The sequence below is a fragment of the Molothrus aeneus genome, chromosome 22, assembly GCF_037042795.1.
Source record: "Molothrus aeneus isolate 106 chromosome 22, BPBGC_Maene_1.0, whole genome shotgun sequence".
NCBI lineage: Eukaryota > Metazoa > Chordata > Aves > Passeriformes > Icteridae > Molothrus > Molothrus aeneus.
Window position 1 is genome coordinate 2,088,360 of NC_089667.1, and position 20,884 is coordinate 2,109,243.

The 20,884-nt window shown below is 55.6% G+C and overlaps 2 protein-coding genes across 2 annotated transcripts; one reads left to right on the forward strand and one right to left on the reverse strand.

Annotated features, from left to right (window-relative positions):
- The first annotated feature begins 537 nt into the window (after positions 1 to 537).
- Positions 538 to 10,934, forward strand: LOC136565597 (sperm surface protein Sp17-like). The gene is made up of 5 exons (XM_066564265.1): positions 538 to 715; positions 1,150 to 1,220; positions 4,642 to 4,791; positions 7,083 to 7,289; positions 9,521 to 10,934. The coding sequence occupies exons 1-4, from the start codon at positions 562 to 564 to the stop codon at positions 7,287 to 7,289; spliced, it is 582 nt and encodes a 193-aa protein (XP_066420362.1). The 5' UTR covers positions 538 to 561; the 3' UTR covers positions 9,521 to 10,934.
- ESAM (endothelial cell adhesion molecule) lies at positions 10,700 to 19,581 on the reverse strand. The gene is made up of 7 exons (XM_066564410.1): positions 19,511 to 19,581; positions 14,050 to 14,204; positions 12,534 to 12,747; positions 12,302 to 12,457; positions 12,014 to 12,136; positions 11,778 to 11,916; positions 10,700 to 11,401 (listed from the first exon to the last, which is right to left on the reverse strand). The coding sequence occupies exons 1-7, from the start codon at positions 19,554 to 19,556 to the stop codon at positions 11,050 to 11,052; spliced, it is 1,185 nt and encodes a 394-aa protein (XP_066420507.1). The 5' UTR covers positions 19,557 to 19,581; the 3' UTR covers positions 10,700 to 11,049.
- Positions 19,582 to 20,884: the final 1,303 nt, after the last annotated feature.

A 20,884-nucleotide genomic window follows, 5' to 3' on the forward strand; every position in this document is an offset into this window, starting at 1 on the left:
CGGTACTCCCCGGTACGGGCCGGTACCGCCCGGTACCGTCCGGTGCCCCCCGGTACCCCCGGCCCGCCCCGCCCCTCAGGCGGGCCCGGCGCGAGGGGGCGGGGCCTGGGCACGCCCCGCCCATGGCGATGGGGGCGGTTGCCGAGCGACGGCGTCCGCAGCACGGCCTGAGGTGCAGGCGCGGCCCCGTCCGACTCTGACGGGAGAGGCCGAGAGAAAGGCCAGGAGCGCGGGGCCGAGGGTTGCGTGGGAAGCCGGGGCACACCGGAGTAGAGAAGCCGGGGCACACCGGGGAACGGGAGCCGGGGCACACCGGGGAACGAGAGCCGCGGCCCCCCCGCGCCCGCTCACCCCGCCCAGGCCGGGGCCGCGCGCGCGCAGAGAGAGGCGGCGGCGCGCGTGCGCGGCGGGCAGGGAGCGTGTCTCCCCCTAGCGGCGGCTCTGGCCCCCTCTGACGTTAGTCCGCAGGTTCGAGTCCCGGCGCTGCCCGGTGGCACCGGGCGCTGTGGGCTGTGGTTAATCCCGGGCTGTGCCGCTGCAGAGGGTCCAGGAGAAGCGACCATGTCCATCGCCGCCTCCAACGCCAGCATGAGGGTGCCCGCCGGCTTCCGGAACCTGCTGGAGGGGCTGACGCGGGAAGTGCTACGGGAGCAGCCCACCGACGTGGTGGCCTTTGCAGCGCAGTACTTCCAAAAGCTGCTGGAGAGCAGAGAGGGTGAGTGGCCTTGCCCAGCAGACACCCCCACACTGCCGGCCCTGCCCCACGCTGCACTGCTTGCCCAGCCTGCCCCGTCTGCCCATCACCAGGGCGTCCAGCCTGCCACACACGTCACTTGCCCAGGGTGTCAGTCCTGCCCCCTGTGCCCACCATCTACAGCATCAGGGCTCTCCTGTGTGCCCAAACCTGCCCATGGCCTTGTGCCTGTCCCAAATGTCCACCACCGATGGCCATCAGGCCTCTCCTGTGTGCCCAAAACTGCCCTTGTGCCCATTGCCCACAGCCTTGTGCCTGTCCCAAATGTCCACCACCAATGGCCATCGGGCCTTCCATCTGTGCCATCACCCTGGATGTTGTGCGTGTCCCATGTGCCCATCACCCGTGGTACCAGGTGCCCACTGCATGTGGCATCAAGCCTCCTCCTTCCCCAGCTAGTGGCATTGACCCGGTGGCGTGGGGAGCCATGCTGGAGGATGACTGTCTCACCTGGCCTCCTTCCACGGTAGGCTGCCCTCCATTCAGGTGCCAAGAGCCACACTTGGTCCCTGCTCTCACCCTGTCCCTGCCCCCCTTGTGCCACAGCATCTAAATTTTCTTCTTCCCTCCAGGACCTGAAAGAGGCCAAGGACATGGAGGGGTAGCAGGCAGCACCAAGGGGACAGGCAGCACGCACAGCTCTGGATCACTGTGATTCCGCCCCAAAATGTGTGGAGAGGAGCCAAAGGGGAGCATGTCCCCATAACCCTCGCGAACTGGGACACCTCTCCAGAGATGCAACTGCAGCACTTGCCCCAAATCCCCCATTTCCCACTGTCCAACCCCAAAACTAAAAAAAACCCCTTGGTCCTCCCCTGGCTCCTGCCCTTTTCCCGTGGGTGGGTGCTCCACTCCCATCCTGCCCCTGCGGTGCTGTTTTAATGAGGAATTTTATTAACGAGGTCTCCGCTGTTATTAATGTCGATCACCTGAGATTTCTCCCCGAAAAATCCTGGGTTTGGGGCTGAGCTGGGTACGGGATGATATTTTTAGCCTCTATATTTAGGCCCCTGCATCCCTGGAGGATGGAAGAAACTTCATAACATCCCAGTGTGAAGGAATGATGTGACATTGCTCCTCTCCTACCCCCCTCCATAAGCTGAGATACCTCCATGGAATTCTGGGGGGCACACAAGAGCCCCCCACTCCTATTCCTACCTGTGAAATACATATTTTCCAATACAGTGTGCTTTAAAATCCCCCCTAAAAAGTGGGGTTTGCGTCGAAGCCGGCTGCTCTATTTTTGGAGAGGACTGAACCCCCCCATCCATGCTCACCCCGTTTTTACCCCCTCTTTCCTGTTTTCCATCGCCATATGTGGTGCTCGCCCACGGCACGGGGCATGACAGCGGCTCCCCCGGGAAAAACAGGAAGGAGGGATGGGGAAAAAAAGCTGGCGGGGACCCCGTGCCGGGGCTGATGCCAACCAGCTACGCCTTGACCCCCCCTCCAGCACCGCCTCGCTGGCTGCCGGCTCCTGCTTCGGCAGCCGGCAACACTGCCCGCCCAGGGCATCCTTCCAGCATCCAATTCCCTTTTCTTTTAAGGATTTTTTCCCTGTTTTTAAAGGATTTTTTAACACCTCGGTGCCACCATCTCAAACCACGACGGCGGGATGTTCTCAGCAGGTCTCGCCAGCTGCACTTCTCATTCTCCCCTTCCAAAATCTGAGTTGCTTCCTTGGAATTCAAATTTTGGAGGTGCTGGAGCACCTGAAAAAGCATCCTTCAGATGAAGGGGTCCAGGGAGGAAAAATGCAGAGCCTGGAACAGGCTCAAAACCGCCATTAATGATTAGAAATGTTCTGGCATTTCGCGTCCCTCCTCCGCAGCCGCAGCCTGCGGGAGACGGCGGCGCTCGGCGGCTCTGCCAGGACCCGGCTGCCACGGAGGGAGCAGATTCTGGGGGCTAATTGAGGGACTAATCCTAATTTTGGGGCTAACTTCTCAGATCCGTGACCCCTAATGATTGACTCAGATCGATCACCCCAAAAACCCTTCCCATTTAACAAACACCTGGTCTTCCTCATTGGAGCAGGCAGTGATGGATCTGGAGGGTCTAAAATCCAGGGAAGGATCTCTTCCCATCAAAAATCCCAGCAGAGCTGCCAAGGCTTCTCCTGGAAGCTGCAGCGGGGTTTTCTGGAGCAGAGCTATTCCCACCCCCCACCCCCACCCACCCTGGAGTGCTGGTGGAAAGAAGTGATGGTGGAAAAGTGGCTCCAGTGGGAGAGCTGGGTGGCTCCCAGGGGAATTTGAGGGATGCTTGGGAGCATTTCCCAAGGGGGAAATTGGGTGCCTGGCATGTGCTGGGGCAGGGCTGACCCCCATCAACCTCCAAGTGTGGGTGAAGCAGCTGAGGGAGGTGGCAGTGGTGGGATGTGCCTGGGATGGGGTGGAGTGGGATGGGGAGCAGAGTGTCCTGGGAGCTGGGGTGCCAGGGGACAAGAGGTGCCACCACCTGCACCCAGCAGGAGTGGCCCTGGAGAAAGAGAAGGAGATGGGATGGGAATGGGAACAAGGATGGTGATATGGCAGGGGACAGGGCCAGGGATGAGGGTGATGATGGGGATGGGGACAGGGGTGATGGGGTTGAAGCTGGGAATGGGAGCAGGGATTGGCATTATGAAGAGGATGGGGACAAGAAGTGGGATGGGGAGCACGACAGGGATGATGATAGAGATGGGAACAGGGATGATGGTAGGGATGGAGAAGGTGGTGGAGGTGATGGGGATGAGGTCAGGAATGGGCACAGGGCTGGTGGCAGCAGAAGGGACAGTGCCCATTTCAGTGCCAGAAACAGTGATGTCAGTGGGACAGGGCTGCGAACGGAGATGATGATGAAGATGATGGTGGTGGCAAAGAGGAAGGTCAGTGCCACCAGGCCCCCAGGCAGGATGACCCCTGTGAGCAAACCTGGCCAGGGAGAGGCAGTGGGGCCCGGCTGTGCGGGTGGGCCGGGGGTGCTGTGCCCGCCTTGGGGGGGCCAGGCTGTGTTTTGGGGGCTGGCTGGAGCAGCCTCGGCGCGGAGCCCACGGGCGACTTGTGCAGTTGCTTAGCAACTCCCAAACCCGGATTAGAGGCGAGCGAGGCAGGCGATGGGGGGGCTGTGGGCTGCAGCCCCCTGCATTGCCCTGGGGGTCCCTCCTGTTTCCCGGGGTGCCCCAGCTCACCCAGCCAGCCCCAGCACCTCGACGTGGTCTGGGCTGGCAGCAGGGTCTGCAGGGAGCACTGAGGGTGTGCAAGTGGCTGGGACTGCAGGTCTGGTTGGAGAACACCCCAAATGTGGGGGGGCCAGATGCTCCTGTGAGCGGGGAAGGGACCCCCAGACCCCCAAAGTGGAGCCCACTCCTCTGCTTGGAGCCTGCAGCTGGGCACATCAGCTCCGGGGTTCTGCAGGTGCTCGGTGGGACACTGTGTCCCATCATGCCCACCCTCCCTCACCATCTTCATCCTTTCCATCCTCATCCTCACCCTCCTTCAGGACCAAGTCCTAAGTAGGTCAAGAAGGTTTTTTCCCCCGTGCAAACCAACCCGGGGGGCAAAACCTGCCTCCAGCATGACTGTGGGTCGTGTACCCCCCAAAAATGAACCCATTACCCCCATTTGCTATAGCTTTGTCCCCCAAAAAACCCTCCATGCCGAAGGCAAGGCTCATCACATCTTGGCTCGCATCCTCTGCATGTGATGTTGTGTTCCACGAAACTCCAAAGCGAGCTGCCGGCTCCTTTAAGTGTTAGGAGGGAGTTGGAGGCTGCAAAATAAAATTGGAGGAGGGAAAATAAAAAAAAAAATTAAAAAAAAAAAAAAAAAGGAGAAAGGGAGGAAAAAAAAATAAGGCACCCCTCCTTCCCCCCCAAAAGCCTGGCAGGAGTGTCGGGCTGATAGGCTCGCCCGGAGGAAAGCGCATTACGTAGGCAAGCGGCTCCGCTCAACTTGCCACCTGCGCCGGGAGAGCTGCCGGGGAAGCGAGATCCTGCCGGAGCCCCTCGCCCGCCGCTGGCCGCCCACCCGCCCTCCGCCATGGACTGCTGCAATGTAGGTCCCGTTCCTTCCCCCGGCCCTGCTCCCGCTCCTGCCTTTGATCCCTGGTCACTGCCCCAGGCTGGGGCGGCCGGGGGGTTTGGGGGGGTTTGGGGGGGGTTTGGGGTGGTGGGGGCGGGGGTGCGGGGGGTGCTGCACCCACCAAGAGCTCAACCAACTCCGCGACCCCCAGCGCTGCTGCAGCCCCCAGGCTCTTCTTGCCCCCAGCCCCCCAGATCCCCGCTCCTGCCTCACAGCAGTTCGGACTCCATCCCACCGGGGCCAGAGCACGGCCAGCATCCTGCACCCCAGAGCCCCCTGAGGAAAATCCCCCCGTCCTCTAATCCAGCTTTTATTGAGCTTTTTCTTCCCCCCCACCCCACAATTGCTCTACAGGTGGGATCGGGGGTTGCCCATGGATAAAGGGCTTCATTGGGGTTGCACCCCTCTCTCCTCACCCGAGGGTGAGCTCCCCTCCCTTCTGGCCGCCAGCCGGCTTGGGGAGAAAACCACATCCTTTTCCCCTTTCTCCCTGATCCCCTGACTTTTCCTGCCCCTTTCCCCCTTTTCCTCCCCCTTTCCCCTTTTTTTTCCTCTTTCCCCACTTTTCCCCGTTTTCCTCCGCCTGCTAAGACAGCAGCACAGGGAAAAGCCCCCATCTCTCCTCCTGGGCACCTCCAGAGAGGCAAAGCCCACCCTGAAAATAGGATTTTTCCTGCCTGGATATAGGATTTTTCCAGCTTGGATATAGGATTTCTCCCCTATGTATAGGACTTTTCCCCTCCTATATAGGATTTCTCCTTCTGAATATAGGATTTCTCCCTTAGATACAAGTTTTCATCAGCTGCATAGAGATTTTCACCCCATGGATATGGTGTTTTTCCACTGGATATAGGATTTCTCCTGCAAATATAGGATATGGCCCCCTGTTTTTGGGTTTGTGTGTTTTCTCCCCTGAATATAGGATGTCTCCCCTGGATATAGGATTTTGTACTTCTGAATATATGTTTTTCCTACCTATATACAGGATTTCTCAACTTGGATATAGGTTTCTGCCACCTGTATGTAGGATTTCTTCCCTGAATATAGGATTTCTCCCCTAAATATAGGATTTCTCCCCTGGATATAGGAAATACCCCCGCATGTATAGATTTCCTCCACCTGTATATGGCATTTCTCCCCTGGATATAGGATTTCCTCTCTCCTAATATAGGATTTCTCTCTTGGATATAGGATTTCTCGCCTGGATATAGGATATGCCCCTCCATGTACAGGTTTTCTCCCCTGACTATAGGATTTCCTTCTCCAGATATACTATTCCTTCCCTGGATATAGGTTTCTCCCACCTGTATATAGGATTTCTCCCCTAGATATAGGTTGTTCTCCCCCACCTCTGCATATATAGGATATCTCTCCTGAATATAGGATTTCTTTCCTAGATATAGGATTTCCTTCCCCTGGCTATAGGATTTCCAGCCCTGGCTATAACATTTCCACCCTGGACATATCATTTCCACCTTGGACCCATCCTCACCTTTCACAATGGTAAAACAACCTGAGCAACTTGGTGGAGCCAATGGGATGAGCTTCCTCCCCCCCGAATCTACAGCTTCCAAACAAGCCCCCCAAAATTCCTTTAAGTCCTTTAAGTGCTCATGGGGCAACACAAAGGCTTCACCCCCACAGCTGCTGGCACTGGATCATCCAATGCCAGCTCATTTCCACCTCATTTCATTTTCCCATGTTTTTTGTTTTTTCCCATTGAACTTGTTGCTGAGTCCGGCTGCTCTGGTGGGATGTGGCAGGAGGGGAATGGGTTACAGTGATTTGTCCTTCGTGGGGCTTTTCCTCCCTTCTGGAGTCACTGCTTTCCCAAATTTCCTGGTATTTCCAACCAAAGCCCTGAGGAAGGATGCAGGAGGATGCAACAGGCTATGAGGAAAGGGGAAACTGAGGCATGACCAGCTCATTTTGTGCAGGATGGCCCCCAGCCCTCTGCCAAAAATACCCCCCAGAACCCATCCTCTGCTCCCATGGATTTTCCTCTCCCTGCATCATAATCCTGGCTGGAATCTGGCTTCCTGCAGCCGTGTGGTCCAGGGTTGCCATTTCCCCAAGACACCTGCAAGTGACCCTGATTTTTAGCAAACCCCCTCATTTTTAGCAAAGGAACCCAATTTTTTAATGAGTAAACCTAATTTTTAGAACAGGGGCTCATTTAAGACCATCATGAACGGATTCATTTGGGGAGGGGGCTGCGCTGTTTGAGGTGCCAGCAGCTGTAACCCTGCCATTGTCACCATCAGGAGGGAGCCTGCACAAAGCTGGACGAGGACATCCTGGACATCCCTTTGGACGATCCCGATGCCAACGCGGCAGCTGCCAAGATCCAGGCTAGTTTCCGTGGCCATATGACCCGCAAGAAGATCAAAGGGGGTGAGATTGATCGGAAAACCAAGGACGCCGAGTGCACCAACAGCACCCGCGGCGGCGACCTCCGCAACGGCGACTAGGTACCCCCCAAATCCCGCTTCTTCCCCCCAAAACTGGGTCATTTCTGTAAGGATGCTGCTCTGAGTGTCCTTTGCTCTGTTGATTTGGGATGGAGCATTCTGCTCTGTGCAGATATGGGATGAAGCATCCTTCCCTGTGCAGATTTGGGATGGAGCATCCTTTCCTGCAGAGATTTGGGATGGAGCATTCTGCTCTGCACAGATACGGGATGGAGCATCCTTCCCTGTGCAGATTTGGGATGGAGCAACATTCCCCACACTGGTTCAGGGTGGAGAAGGGGTTTTTCCTCCCAGGAGATGGAAACACACAGGCAGGCAGCCCCTGCCTTGCCCTAAATTTGGGTGCGCGCCGTAGTAGTTGGGAAGGATGGGAAGTAGGATGGGGAGGCGCAGCCCTAGATTTGGATTGAATCTCTCCCTTAGCAACACCACCCCGAGCGCCTCGCCTCAGCACATGCTATTTTTAAAAGCCTGTGTCACAGTCTCCTGGCAGGAAAAGGTAAATTTAAAAAGCGCCCACGGTGCCGAGGCCGCGTGGCATTGGAGCCCCGGTGGTGGCTGCGCCGTGCCCGGGCCGTGCCCCGCGCCGTGAGCGCGGGATGGCCCCGGAGAGCGGCGGGGCCGGTTCGGGGTTAGCGGCAGGGAGGGCGCGCTGCCGGCTCGGCCACGTGAGTGTGGCGGGGCTGGGGGAGATGCAGCTGGGATGGAGCTGGGATGCAGCTGGCATGAGACTGGGATGCAGCTGGGATGGAGCTGGGATGCAGCTGGCATGAGACTGGGATGCAGCTGGGATGAGGCTGGGATGGAGCTGGGATGCAGCTGGGATGCAGCTGGGATGAGCCTGGGGTGCAGCTGGAATGAGAATGGGGTGCCGTGGGGATGGAGTAGGAGTTTAACGGGGATTCAGTGCAGATACAGTGGGGATGGACTGAAGATGCAGCGGTAATGCAGTAGGGAGGAAGAGGAGGATGCAGTGAGGATGCAGTGAAGATTCAACAAGGCTGCAGTGGGAAGGAACTGGGGATGCAGTGGGCATGGAAGTGGAGCTCAGCTGGGACACAGTGGGGATGAACTGAGGGTACAGTGGGAACAGAACTGAGACGTGGTGGGGAAGCAGTGCAGATGCAGTGAGAATGCACTGGAGAGGCAGTGAAAATGCAGTGAGCATGCACTGAGGATGGAGAGGGAATTCAGTGGGGCTGGGATGAGAATGAACTGAGGATGCAGTGGGGATTTTGTGAAGATCCAGTGGGGACAATATTGAAATACAGTGAGGCTGCAGTGGGGCTGCAAAGGGGGGATGCAGTGATGATGTGTGAGGATGAACTGGGGATGCAGTGGGGAAGCAACAGAGATTCAGTGAGGATGCAATAGGAACCAGCTGGAGATGGGGATTCAATGGGACTGCAGTGAGGATTGAGGGAGGATGCACTGGGGCTGCACTGGAGCTGCAGTGAGGATTGAGCAGGGATGCACTGGGGCTGCAGTGAGGATGTCAGAGGGCTGCAGTGAGGAAGCAGCTGCCAAGTGTAGGTGCTGTGCAGCTTCTTAGGGCCCAGAGGTTCCTTTGGGATGCTTTGTTAGGGGGCTGAGCAGGTTGGCAGCAAGGGAGCCGGGTTCCCCTCCTTCTGCCATGGTGCTCTGCCTAGGGGGGTGCATGCAGGGGTCCCCCCCAGGTTCCTGGGCTGGGTGAGGGCAGAGTGTGGGCAGCAGTGGAGGCAGGACAAGGGTGCAGGCAGGGTGTGGGCGGGCTGCAAGTAGAGCATGGGCAGGGTGTGGGCAGGGGGAGGGCACAGAGAGGGTGCAGGCTGCAGGAGCAGCACGTCAGCAGGGTGCAGGGTGTGGGCAGGGTGCAGTCAGGGCACAGGGTACAGGCAGGGTGAAGGCTGCAGGGTGCAGACAGGGCATGGGGAGCAGGCAGGCACAGGGTTCAGAGAGCACTAAAGGTGCAGGCAGGCACAGAGTACAAACCAGACTCAGGGCACAGGGTACAGGCAGGGTGCAGGGTTCAGTGAACAGGCAGGGCACAGGGTACAAACAAGGCTCAGGGTTCAGTGTACAAGCAGAGCACGGTGCATGGTGCAGACAGGGCACAGGGTGCAGAGAGCACTAAAGGTGCAGGCAGGGCACAGGGTGCAGGGTACAGGGTGCAGGGTACAGGCAAGGCTCAGGGTGCAGGGTACAGGCAGGGCCATGCCCAGGCTGACCTCTCACTCTCTCCTTGCTTGCAGGGGCCACCAGCAGCTCAGCGGAAACCCCTCACCACCGACTCCCTCCCAGCGCTGCCCGCCGAGGCCCAGGAGCCCCTGCTTCACCCCCTGCCCCTCGCATGCATCCCCCGGGGTCCCCCCACAGCCAGGCCCTGCCCCTGTCCCTGGCTGCCCCCTCCCACCCCAGACACCCCCGGCCCCAATAAACGCCCCTGCCAGAGCCCCGGGCTGTCCTCGGTGCCTTCTGATGCCACCGGCAGAGCGGTGAGGTCACAGCGGGCAGGGGTGGGAGGGCTGTGGGGCAGGGGGTGCCAGCAGGGATCTCCCATGTGTGTGTACAACATGCTGCAGGCACGTGTGACATCACTGCCAGGTGTGGGACATGACATCAGGGTGTGCTGTGACATCACTCGTGGGTGGGAGATGACTTGTGAGGTGCTGGCATGAGATGGGTGGTGATGTCACTACTGCACAAGTGACAGCTGCTGTGACACCATGCAGGTGTGTGTGACATCACTGCTGGGTGTGTGACACCATACAGGTGTGTTTGACACCATACAGGTGTGTGTGATGTCACTGCTGGGTGTGTGACACTGTACAGGTGTGTGTGATGTCACTGCTGGGTGTGTGACACTGTACAGGTGTGTTTGACACCATACAGGTGTGTGTGATATCACTGCTGGATGTGTGACACTGTACAGGTGTGTGTGATGGCTGGAGTGACATCATTCCACTGTGTGTGATGTCACTACCAGGCGTGACTGTGGGTGTGACATCAAACAGGCACGTGTCACATCCCTGCTGTGTGATGGTAAATGTGACATCCCTGATGGACATGTGACATGCCTGTATGGCATCATCCAGGCCTCAGTCAGGTGCTGTGATGTCACACACTCATTGTGGCATCGTATGTCCTGACACAGGGAGTGACATCACGGTCATGGGTGTGACATCACGGTCATGGGTGTGACATCACAGTCATGGGTGTGACATCATGGTCATGGGTGTGACAACCCGTGCATTGTGATGTCACCTCACCCTGAGGAGCTTGGCTGGTGCACTGTGACATCACCCTGGCCCTATGACATCACCCAGAAGGTTGTGGGACATCCCACCCCGCCTCGAAATCCGCACAAACTCACCCAAAGCGCCGGTGCTGGGCAGTGCAGCAGCTTTTAATCAGAAAACCCCTAAAAAAAGTGTGTGTGTGTGTGTGTCCGTGTGTCCCCATCACACCCCCTCCCCCCACCCCACTTTCTTTTGTGAAAAAATCCCTCATTTCACCTGATATATAGATATAGAAAAAAAAATCATAAGAAGGGGACCCCCTGAGGCAGGGCTGGGGCTGGTTTGGGGGGTGATATTTATGGGGAGACTCGGTCCCTCCAAACGCAGAGAGCCCCTGCACCCATTAAACACACCCACGATGAGTCCAGCTGCTCGAGGCATCTGTCAAAAAGAAAAGGAAACCCAAAAAAGGGACCAAAACCACCCCAGGAATCAGGGAGTGGGATGGGCTGGCTATGGGCACCGCTGTTTTTGGGGGGTGCTCACACCAAGGAGCCCGCTCGGCTCTGCGCTGGCACCATGACTGGAACGGCACCGGCCCGTGCCAGGCTGGAGGGGGGCAGCGAGCCCACGGGAGCGGCGGCGGGCTCCGGGCGGCGCCGGGGGGTCCCGTTAACGGCGGGGGGGGAGAGGCTGGGGGGCCGTGCCCCTGCCCGGGCCGGGGGGCCCCGGTAGCTGCCGGTGGTGGTGAGGATGGAGGCGGTGTCCGAGGGGGCTCTGGCTCCGTAGCCTTGCCGCGTGCCGGCGATGGAGGACAGGGTGCTGGTTTTGGACATGGTGTCTGAGGCTGGCCTCCTCGGCCACGATGGGGTTTTGGGTGCCACGGCGTCTTCCCTGCCAAGAGGGGAGAGCATCACAGAGATCAGCCCTGGGAACCCTTCCATCCCTCTCCCACAGCGTACTCTCCCTGAGCAGTGAGCTTGTGCAGACATCCTGGACCCCCAAACAGAGGGACAAAAGGGAAAGGGGAAAACAGAGGTGGAAAATCCCCTTGCTAATTCTGAAACCTCATGACCACTGGCCACAGGAAACTTTCTTCCTGATTGTTGCCTCTGGAGCATATTGATGACTGGCCAGAAATGAAGAACTCTTCCCCACTATTAACTCTGAACCTGAGAAATGATGGGCCAGAGGTGGACACACCCTCCTTGCCCGTTAACCCTGAAACCTAACGATGATTTGAACCCCCTCCACAGGAAGAGTGCCTCACTTGATCTCATTGGCTCCCTCCTCCTGGCTGTCACGTTTTTTCCTCCTGTAGCCAACAAACTTCTGGGCAAAGAAGATGATGGTGGCAAGGGCACCCAGGGAGCCCAGCACGGCGCCGGCGATGACTGCTTTGGTGCTTGCTGCCAGAGAGAGACAGAGATTCCCTTATTGCCTTATTCCCACAGGGACCTCATGGGGACTGTGTCCCCCTCCCCGACCCTGTGGACACGTACTCACTTGATTGTACCTCCAGGACAATGCTGCAGTTCTTAGAACCTGCTTGGTTTTCAGCCCTGCAGACGTAGACCCCTGACATTTCCAGGGAGAGGTTGGTCAGCTTGAGGGTGCCCTTGGCCCGGTCTGCAGGTGAGAAATTTGGGTGCTGCCTCACAGCCACTCCTACACCCTCCACCTCCTCGTGCAGGAAGTGGTCAAGGGGATGAAGCCAGGGATGAAGGGGATGAAATCTGAATCTTCTCAGGATATTCCAGCCTCCTCCCCAGCCCCACACTGGTGCCACCTTACCCTGGGCAGGGGGAAAGAAGACCTGCAGGGTGGGCGGCTCGCGCTGCCACTGGTACATGGGCGAGGGCTTCCCCTTCTTGGAGGAGCAGCTCAAGGTCACGTTGGCCCCCACGACGGCGTTGCCATGCAGCTGGCAGGTGGGGGTGGCTGGTGGCACTGTGGGCACACATGTTAGTCCTGAGGGACACCATGGGGAGCTCCAAGGGAGCCGGGGGGACTGGGGGAGCCTTACCCAGCACGGTGAGGTTGATGAGGCCGACGTTCTTGTGCATCCTGATGATGTCATCCAGCACGTTGACAGTGCACATGTACTGACCCGAGTCTTGCTCCCGGCTGGCGTTGATGAACAGCGAGATGTTGTGGGTCTCGATGGGGTACAGGAACCCTACACGGGACTTCAGATCTGTCTCCTCCACCTTCACCACCCCGCCTATGACTGACAGGATCTGCACAGGGGAAAAACCACATGCTTTTGCTTCCAGATCATGCTGCTGGAGAGAAAAGCCCCCCAAAATCCCAAATTTTGTAGAGCAGTGGTTGCTGCATAAGCCCCCTCCAGCCTTACCTCCGCTGAGCATCCCGGACATGGGAACTGCAGGCAGCTCCCCACCACAGGCACAAATACCCCTGGCATGGGCACTATGAGCAACTGTCCCATCATGAGCATCTCCCCATCACGAGCACCAAAAGTGGTGCCCCCATTGCCAACATTTTCCCATTGTAGACACCATGGGCACTTTCCAAGGACATCTCCCCCACCATGGGTATTCCCCAATGTGAGCACGACAAGCACCTCCCTACTGCAGGCACCCTGGGCATGACCCCAGTGTGGGCATCTCCCCTTATGGGCACAATGAGCACCTACCTCCCCAGCATAGGCACCTCCTGATCATGAGGACCACAGTCATCTCCAGTCATCTCCCCAGTGTAAGCATTTCCCACCATGGACACCACAAACACCTCCCTGTATAGGCATCTCCCCATCTTGGATCTCTCCCCATCTTGTGTCTCCCCACTGTGGGCACCACAAGCACCTCCCTACTGCAGGCACTGTGGGCATGACCTCATTGTGGGCATGTACACATCACCATGAGCACCCCCCATCAAGGGTACCCCCCATGGTGGGCACCATGAGATTCCCCCATCGTGGACACCACCCCATCATGGGCACTACAAGCAGCTCCCCGTTGGTATGGGGATGGCACCATGGGTATGTCCCCATCATGGGCACCATGAGCATGTCCCCCATGGTGGTCACCTCTCCATGGTGGGTGCCATGAACTTCACCGCATCATGGGCCAACTCTCCACCATGGGCACCACAAGCATGCCCCCACTGTGAGAACCCCACACATCTCCCCATGGGCATGTCCCCACCATGAGCATCTCCCCTTTGTGGGCATCTCCCCATCACGCGCACCACATCCTTACCATGCACACTTATCCATTGTGGGCCACCCTGAGGTTCCCCCCCTCATGGGCCTTTACCCATTGTGGGCATCTTCCCTGCATGGGCACCATGAGTGCCATCCCATCGTGAGCATCATGGTGGGCACCATGAGCTTCCTTCCATCATGGCCACCTCATCATCATGGGCATCCATCCACCACAGGCACTGTGGCCACTGCCCCATGGTGGGCACCATAATCTTCCCCCCATCATGGGCACCACCAGCACCCCCTCCATGGTCACTGACCAGCTTGGCCCCCTCCATCTCCAGTCCTGCAGCCTCCTCTGCCCTCTTCTCACCTGGAAGGGAGCAGGTTTCTTGTTCAGCATCCAGGTGATGTAGGGCTCTTTGTGGGAGTGGCTGGTGTACCAGACAGGCAGCACTGCCTGCTGCCCCTCCACAGAGAACACCAGGCTCGTCCCCACATGCACCTCCAGCACGGCCAAGGAGACACCTGCCCGTGGGAGAGGGAAGAAATTGGGAAATGACTCAACCCCAGGTGCTACTTCTCCACAAAACCTCACTGACTGTGAGAAAAAAACCCCATTCCCAAGACAAAAACAACAATCCCAGGTTATCACCAGGAAGCTGAGCCAAGAGAACATTTTGCCTCCTTCCCTGCCACAGGAAGGGCTTTCCGCCTGCTCCGGAGGATGCAGGACATTGCTGCTCCCTCCCACCCCAGCTTCCGCCCCACGCTCAGCTTGGGAATTCCTAAGGCACAAGTCACCCTTCCCAGGACAAAGCCAACTCCAGCAGGCAAACACCCCCCTTAGCTCAGTATTGGGGTACTCCAGCCTCCCATGCACCAGATCCCATGGGATTTATTTGTAGGGCTCCCCCATGTGCACCTCACAAGCCTTTCCCAGTATCCCCCATTTTTGCTGCCAGCACTAAAGTGGGATAATCCATGAATGGCTTCCTCTGGTGCCCCATCTCATTTGACCCCAAATGTCCCATCCCAATCCCCTGTCACCGTGTCCCCTGCATCTCAGCATCCCCCCAGGTCCCACTGGGAGGGGTTGATGGGGTAAGGGTGGTACCACAGACTGGAGAGGGATGCTCAGCTCCTGGGGGAAGATCATTCCCAGCTTTGCCCGTAAGGCTCAGCCAGAAAATTAATCAGCCCAGGCAAGGCTGAGCTTGTGCTGGGGCTGGTTTGTTTTTCCCAGGGGAACATCACCAGGCCCTGCATCCCAGCAGCTCCATCCCTGCATCCACCATCGATCCGTGACCCCGGCTGGCCCGGCCCTGCCAGCGCCCCAGGGATGCCTCACATCGGCATGCAGGGGGAAAGGATGATGCTGCCCCGTCATCCCAAACCCTCTGTCTGGGGGGAAAAACCCCTGGCTTTGAAGGATTTTGGGAGCTTTCAATAACCTTGCACTTTTCCCTAAGAGCTCAGAGGGTTTAATTGGATTTTTCCAGGGTGGGAAGAGGAAAACAAGGAGCTGGGGGGTATTTTTAGCCTCCTCCCGCATCCGTTCATCCCCCCCTCCTGGCAAGGCATTGGTGCCATTTCCGGACGGAGCCTTCCAGCTCCAGGCAGGAAACTCTGCTCTGGCTGATAAGTCTTCTCAGGAATTAAAAAAAAAAATAATTACATTTGCTTTCTCTGGTGAAAAACTGGGAGAAATAAGGCCCAGTCTGGTGAGGATGCGTAAAAATAGCTCACCCGAGCTAAGAACATAAACCTTTAAATCCTGGAGGGTTTGGGGGGGGAGATGCTGGAGGCGTCTGCAGGTCCCAAATCATTGATAATATTATTTATTAATTATACAAAACTGTGGTATCAAATCCAATAGAGAGTATGGAAAAATAATGGTAATTATAGTGTATTTATATGTAATTATACAGATAATTGTATTAAATTTAGAGAAAGTGGAAAGAAATATGGGATGGCGACTCATTAAATTGGAATTTCCAGAACAAAATAGATCATTGAGAACATATAATTTATAGCAATTATAAATATAGGTATATTTTTGTAAGAATAGGGATAATAGTGGGGATGTGAAAGTGATAATAGTGCTCAGAATAATGAGAGTAATGATCAAAGTGAGAATAATAATTATAAAAGTGGCAATAATAATGATAAAAGTTATATTAATAATGATAATAATAATAATAGTGATTATAATAATTATAACAACGATTCCAATACAATAAGAACTACAGTCATAATAATTATAATACTGATATTAAGAGTAGAAATAATAATAATAATAATAATAATAATAATAATAATAATAATAATAATAATAATAATAATAATAATTATTATTATTATTATTATTATTATTATTATTATTATTATTATTATTATTATTATTATTATTATTATTATTATTATTATTATGTTCATTAATTATGCAGATGGCACAGCCCCTAAACCTCCCTGCATTCCCAACAACTGGGAAAAATCCAGGTGTTTTCAGCCCAGTTCCTCTATCATTATAAAAGTGTGTTAAATTGGGATAATCTAGAAGAAAATAATTATATTCAATAATTGTATTAGAAATATTATAGACAACAGGTAATAGACCTGGTTGAAGAATTATAATTGCAATTTAATAAAAACAATTCTAACAGTTATAATAGTTACAAAACCAATTATAACAGTGATTATAATGATATTAGTAATAAAATAATAATAAGTATAATGATGATAATTATAATAATAAAAATATTAATAATATAGCTCATTAATTATGCAGATGGCATCGTAAATGACTCCACAGCTTCTACACCCCTGTGCATCCCCAGCAGCTGGGAAAATCCAGGTGTTTCATTCCACATCCTCCATCAGCATGGCTTTTTGGGCACAAAAAGGGTGCTGGGGATTCCTGGGGAAATCCAGGCTCCAGAGAGGGAAAAAGGTTCTGGCACCAGCCAGAGGATTCCCATCGCACCCCAAGGCATCAAAACAGCCCCGTGTGCCTCAAAGCTGCTCCCGGCTGCAAACCAGGGGGTGTTAACCCTGAAACCTAATGAGGAGCATGTTAATTATGTTAATTGTGCTCTGGGGCTGCAGCTTTGCTCTGTCATCCTTAAAACGCCCGTGGCAACAGGAGATCCCGGCTCCAGCATCTCCCCTCCAGTGTATGGGGGAGAGGGAAATGGATCCAGATCTGAAGGCTGCTCGCTCCCCAAAATCCCTTTTTCTTGTGCAATTCACCCAAATTCCCCATCTCAGACAGATGTGACCCTAAAAAAGGCTGGTGGGGCTGGGTTTGGAGCTGCAGGCGCGGGACGAACCCCCTGGCACAGCTCTGGCTTTGGCCACCTCGACGCTCCAAATCCTCTAATGCTTTAACCAGATCGAAAAAATTAAGCTGCTCGTGGTGCTCATACTCATCCAGGGGGGCCTGGGGCCCTCAGCCCCTCCCGCCTGCTCTTTGGGCTCAAAACCTGGATTTTTATCCAGCTGCCCTGAGCTAAACACCTGCCCGGGTGTTTTCCCCCCGCCCCAGCCCATCTGCTGGGATTTTTTTTGCATATGGAAAAACAGAATAGACTTAAATTTACCTTTAAAAATAGCTATAATTTTTTTCCCCTATGAAATAAATATCTTACAATTTAGCATTCTAAAATACTTTAAATTTTCCCGTGACAAAAAATTTAAAAACAGCTTCAAATTTCCCTTTGAATTTATTCCCTATGGAAAAAAATCACCTTTAAATCCCTGCAATCTTAACATTAATCCCTGCTGATATCAATCACCCTATCCTCATCTAAAATTTTATCCTTTCACCCCCAAATAAAAGCTGTTTCCTGACTCTGGCACAGCCTGAACCCCCAAAAAAGCAAACTCCCCCTGCAGCCCCCTCCCCAAGTCTCTCACCCATGAACTGCAGGGGAATTAAATCCCGGAGGCAGTTGGGGTTTGATGACCCCAGTTGATAGGATTAAGGCACTGGAGTCATGTGAAACCCAGACCCAAATTAAATCCCAAAAGACCAAGCTTGGGATTTAAAATACACAGCGGGAATCTGGCCGGAAAAGGGACCCTTGAAAAAGCTTGGAAAAAGGTCAAGGAGCATCTCAGCACTGCAACGCAGCCTTCCCTTTTTTAAAAATTATTTTTGGGGAATTTTTTTTCCTTTTCTTCTCTTTAACTTTGACTATTTATAAACGGGCAGATAGGAGATGCCGGGCTGTGCAGCAGCGTCCCTTGGGAAAATCCACAGCGGCATTTCTCACGACCCCGGGGGCGGGGGGGGCAGAAAGTGCCCTATCCTCCAGAGAGACCAAATTTGGGGAAAAAAAATTAAATAATGCAATAATCATATGTGACTTTGCTATAGATGGAAACGTGCTTCACCCCTGGAGTGGGAGGGAGAGGCGGAGATGGGATGGGATGGAGATGGGCAGGGGATGAGATTGGGATGGGATTGAGGAAAGGATTGGGTTTGGGATTGGGGATGGGATGGGACAGGGACTGGGAAGAAAGCAGGGATGGCAAACATCCCTCATTTTGCTTTTCCCCATCACAATCTCATGAGGATCCCACGGGACGAGGAAGGATTGCTTGAAAGCAAAACGAAAGGAAAAACACACATTTGGGGTTCAAAAGGGTCTTTTTGCTGCATTTTTTGAGCTATCAGTGCCCGTGATGTCACATCCCAGGGCTCAAGTGTGATTTTTTTTTGTGGGAATCCATCACGATTCCATGCAAAAAACGCCATCGGGATGCGGCAAAGGAGCGCCCTGGTGGGATTTAAGGGCTGAGTGACCCCCATGCCTCATACAAGCATGCTTTAATTAACTTTTATCAAGGAAGAAAACCTTCAAGGAGGAACAAGTGGCGACTCCAGGACCCCCACCCAGTGTTCTACTGGAAGGAAATGCTGCTGCCATTGTTTTTGGGGCCGTTTCCTTTCTCCAAAGGCCTCTCCTTCGCTGGGAACGCCAAAGGATGTTTTCTTTTGGAGCAACCGTGGCAAGTTCCAAAAAGACTCAAATAGGGTGGGAAATTAGGGGTGGAAGAAGGGAAAACCCATGGACAGAGAAGCAGTGAGATCCCTCACCTCAAAACCAGCTGGGATGGCTGTGCAGCACCAGTAAACAAGGGACAACAAGTGGATTTTTTCCTGCCCAGTGCCACGCAGGGAGGTGAACTGTGGACTCTCACTTTGGAGTCCCTGGTGTGTCCCCAAAAGGGAGTACACCGGGTTTGGGGGTGCTGGAAGCGGCTGTTTGGCAGCTCCAAGGTACAAATGGCTTTTCCCAGAAAGACTCAGATTTTCTCCACTCCGGGCACTCCTAAAAGGGGAAGGGGGTGGATCTCTCCCCCCTTTCCCCCCCACCCTGCCTGCTGGGGTAGGGGACTGGGGGCACAGACACAGGTGGGTGCTGTGACCCCTGCCTCTGGTACCCCATGGTCCATGGATTTCGGGTGGTCCTTCCCGGTGCCACCCTAAACCTTCCCAGGTCCCGCCCGGCGGTGTGGGGATCCCGGGTGCCTCCGGCTGCTCCCACACCCTGCTCGGTGGCCTCTCGGTATCTCCGGGTCCTGCCCGATGCCCTCCCAAAAGCTCTCGCTCGTCCTGCCCGCTTCATCCCGCTTTTCCCGAGTCCCGCCGGGCGCACCCCCGGTACCACCGCGTCCTGCCCCGTACCCGCCGCGCTACCTCGCGTCCCCCGCCAGCACCGCCGGACCTCGCCCGCTGCATCCCGCCAGCTCTCCCGCGTCCTGCCCGGCATCCCCCGGTCCCCCGCGTCCCGCTCGGTGCCCCCCGCGTCCCGGGGCTCGCTCACCCAGCAGCGCCGCCAGCGCCAGCGCCGCCCGCCGCAGCGCGCCCATGGCCGGAGCCGCCGCCGCAGCAGGTGCCGGGGGGGCCGGGGCGGCGGGGGCGGGGCCGCGCAGGTGGGGGCGGGCCCGAGCCCACCACACCCCGTGGGGGTGTCCCGGCCCCGCACGGACCCTCCCCCAGGGGTCCGGCCCTCCCCCGCCCCACAGCGCGCAGTTTTTAATTAGTTATGTGGGTTATTATTAGTTATATTAGGGTTAAGCGGGGGTTCAGTGCGGCACCGCAATGTCAAATGTCACCCCCCCGGGCGGAGCACAGGGACCCCAAACCCGCCCCATTCTCATCCCTCCCACGCCAGTAGGGTGGAACATCCCGTTCTGCATCCCTCACACTCATCCAACACCCCCCCGCCCTTCAGATAAACGCATCGATCCTGAAAAATAAACAGTATCCAAAAAAAAAGGGCAATTTTGACTACCTGGTTCTCGGGAGCCTCGGGTGGATCCTGCCCGGCTCAGCCAGGGTTATCCCGGTCCTCGATCAGAGCAGGGTCAAACCTCGAAGCCCCAGCAGAGATTAGACACTGGCGGAGGAGGAGGAGGAGGCGGCGGGGGCAGAATTAATCCCTCCTCGCCCTCGCCACCCCCCCGTAAATCCAGCCTGGCCTCCAGCACTGCAGGATCCCGGGAGCAAGGAGGCTTTGGGGGATCGACCTGGCTTGATCCCACCAGGACCCCACCTGTCCCTGACAGCATCCTCACCCTCTGCTGCATCCCATGCTTCCAACAGGCAGCAGCTTTGGGGAAACTCACCTCGTTCTCCCTCTATCTGAACGCTGGGAGTGGGGAGGGTGCGTTGGTGACCCACTGGGGACCTGCTCCCCTTCCTCACTCCACATCCCAGGGCTCAAAGGTGATGCCAACTTCCAGATGGGCACTGACCCTCACTTCTTCCAAGGATTCTGGGAACCTCTGCAGGGAAAGCAACCAGCTCTGGCCGTGCTCACCCCTCATTAAAAAAAAATCAGCAATTCCTCCAACAACGACCCCAGGAGCAAAGCCCTGATGGGAATATCCAGAGGGAGGAGCTCAGCACCTCCCCAAACTGCCCCAGAGAAGGAGAAGGATGTGTGGAAGGCTCTGTACGTGTTTGTTTGATTTTATTAGGACCGACACATTCATCGTATGTCACAACGTCACCGATGGATGAGCTCCAGGAAATAAAACCCACCGGCCCCGGCGGCGGCGCGGGGCTGGAGCAGGAACACGCTGAAAAGGCATAAATGCGTCCTCCCCCACCCCCCTCCCACTCCCTCCCCCTCCCCACCTTCCCCTTCTCACAGCTTTGATTGTATCCATAAGCAATGGGTCGACAACAAAAC

What these genes read in the sequence shown, in the direction of transcription:
- LOC136565597 (XM_066564265.1), top strand. Translation starts at nt 562, where the DNA reads ATGTCCATCGCCGCCTCCAACGCCAGCATGAGGGTGCCCGCCGGCTTC. An exon ending in GCTGCTGGAGAGCAGAGAGG is followed by an intron (nt 716 to 1,149) that starts GTGAGTGGCCTT and finishes CTCCTTCCCCAG; the next exon opens with CTAGTGGCATTGACCCGGTG. An exon ending in CCGCCATGGACTGCTGCAAT is followed by an intron (nt 4,792 to 7,082) that starts GTAGGTCCCGTT and finishes TGTCACCATCAG; the next exon opens with GAGGGAGCCTGCACAAAGCT.
- ESAM (XM_066564410.1), bottom strand. Translation starts at nt 19,556, where the DNA reads ATGGGCGCGCTGCGGCGGGCGGCGCTGGCGCTGGCGGCGCTGCTGG. An exon ending in AGAAACCTGCTCCCTTCCAG is followed by an intron (nt 12,748 to 14,049) that starts GTGAGAAGAGGG and finishes TCCCCTGTGCAG; the next exon opens with ATCCTGTCAGTCATAGGCGG. An exon ending in TGTCCTGGAGGTACAATCAA is followed by an intron (nt 11,917 to 12,013) that starts GTGAGTACGTGT and finishes TCTCTCTGGCAG; the next exon opens with CAAGCACCAAAGCAGTCATC.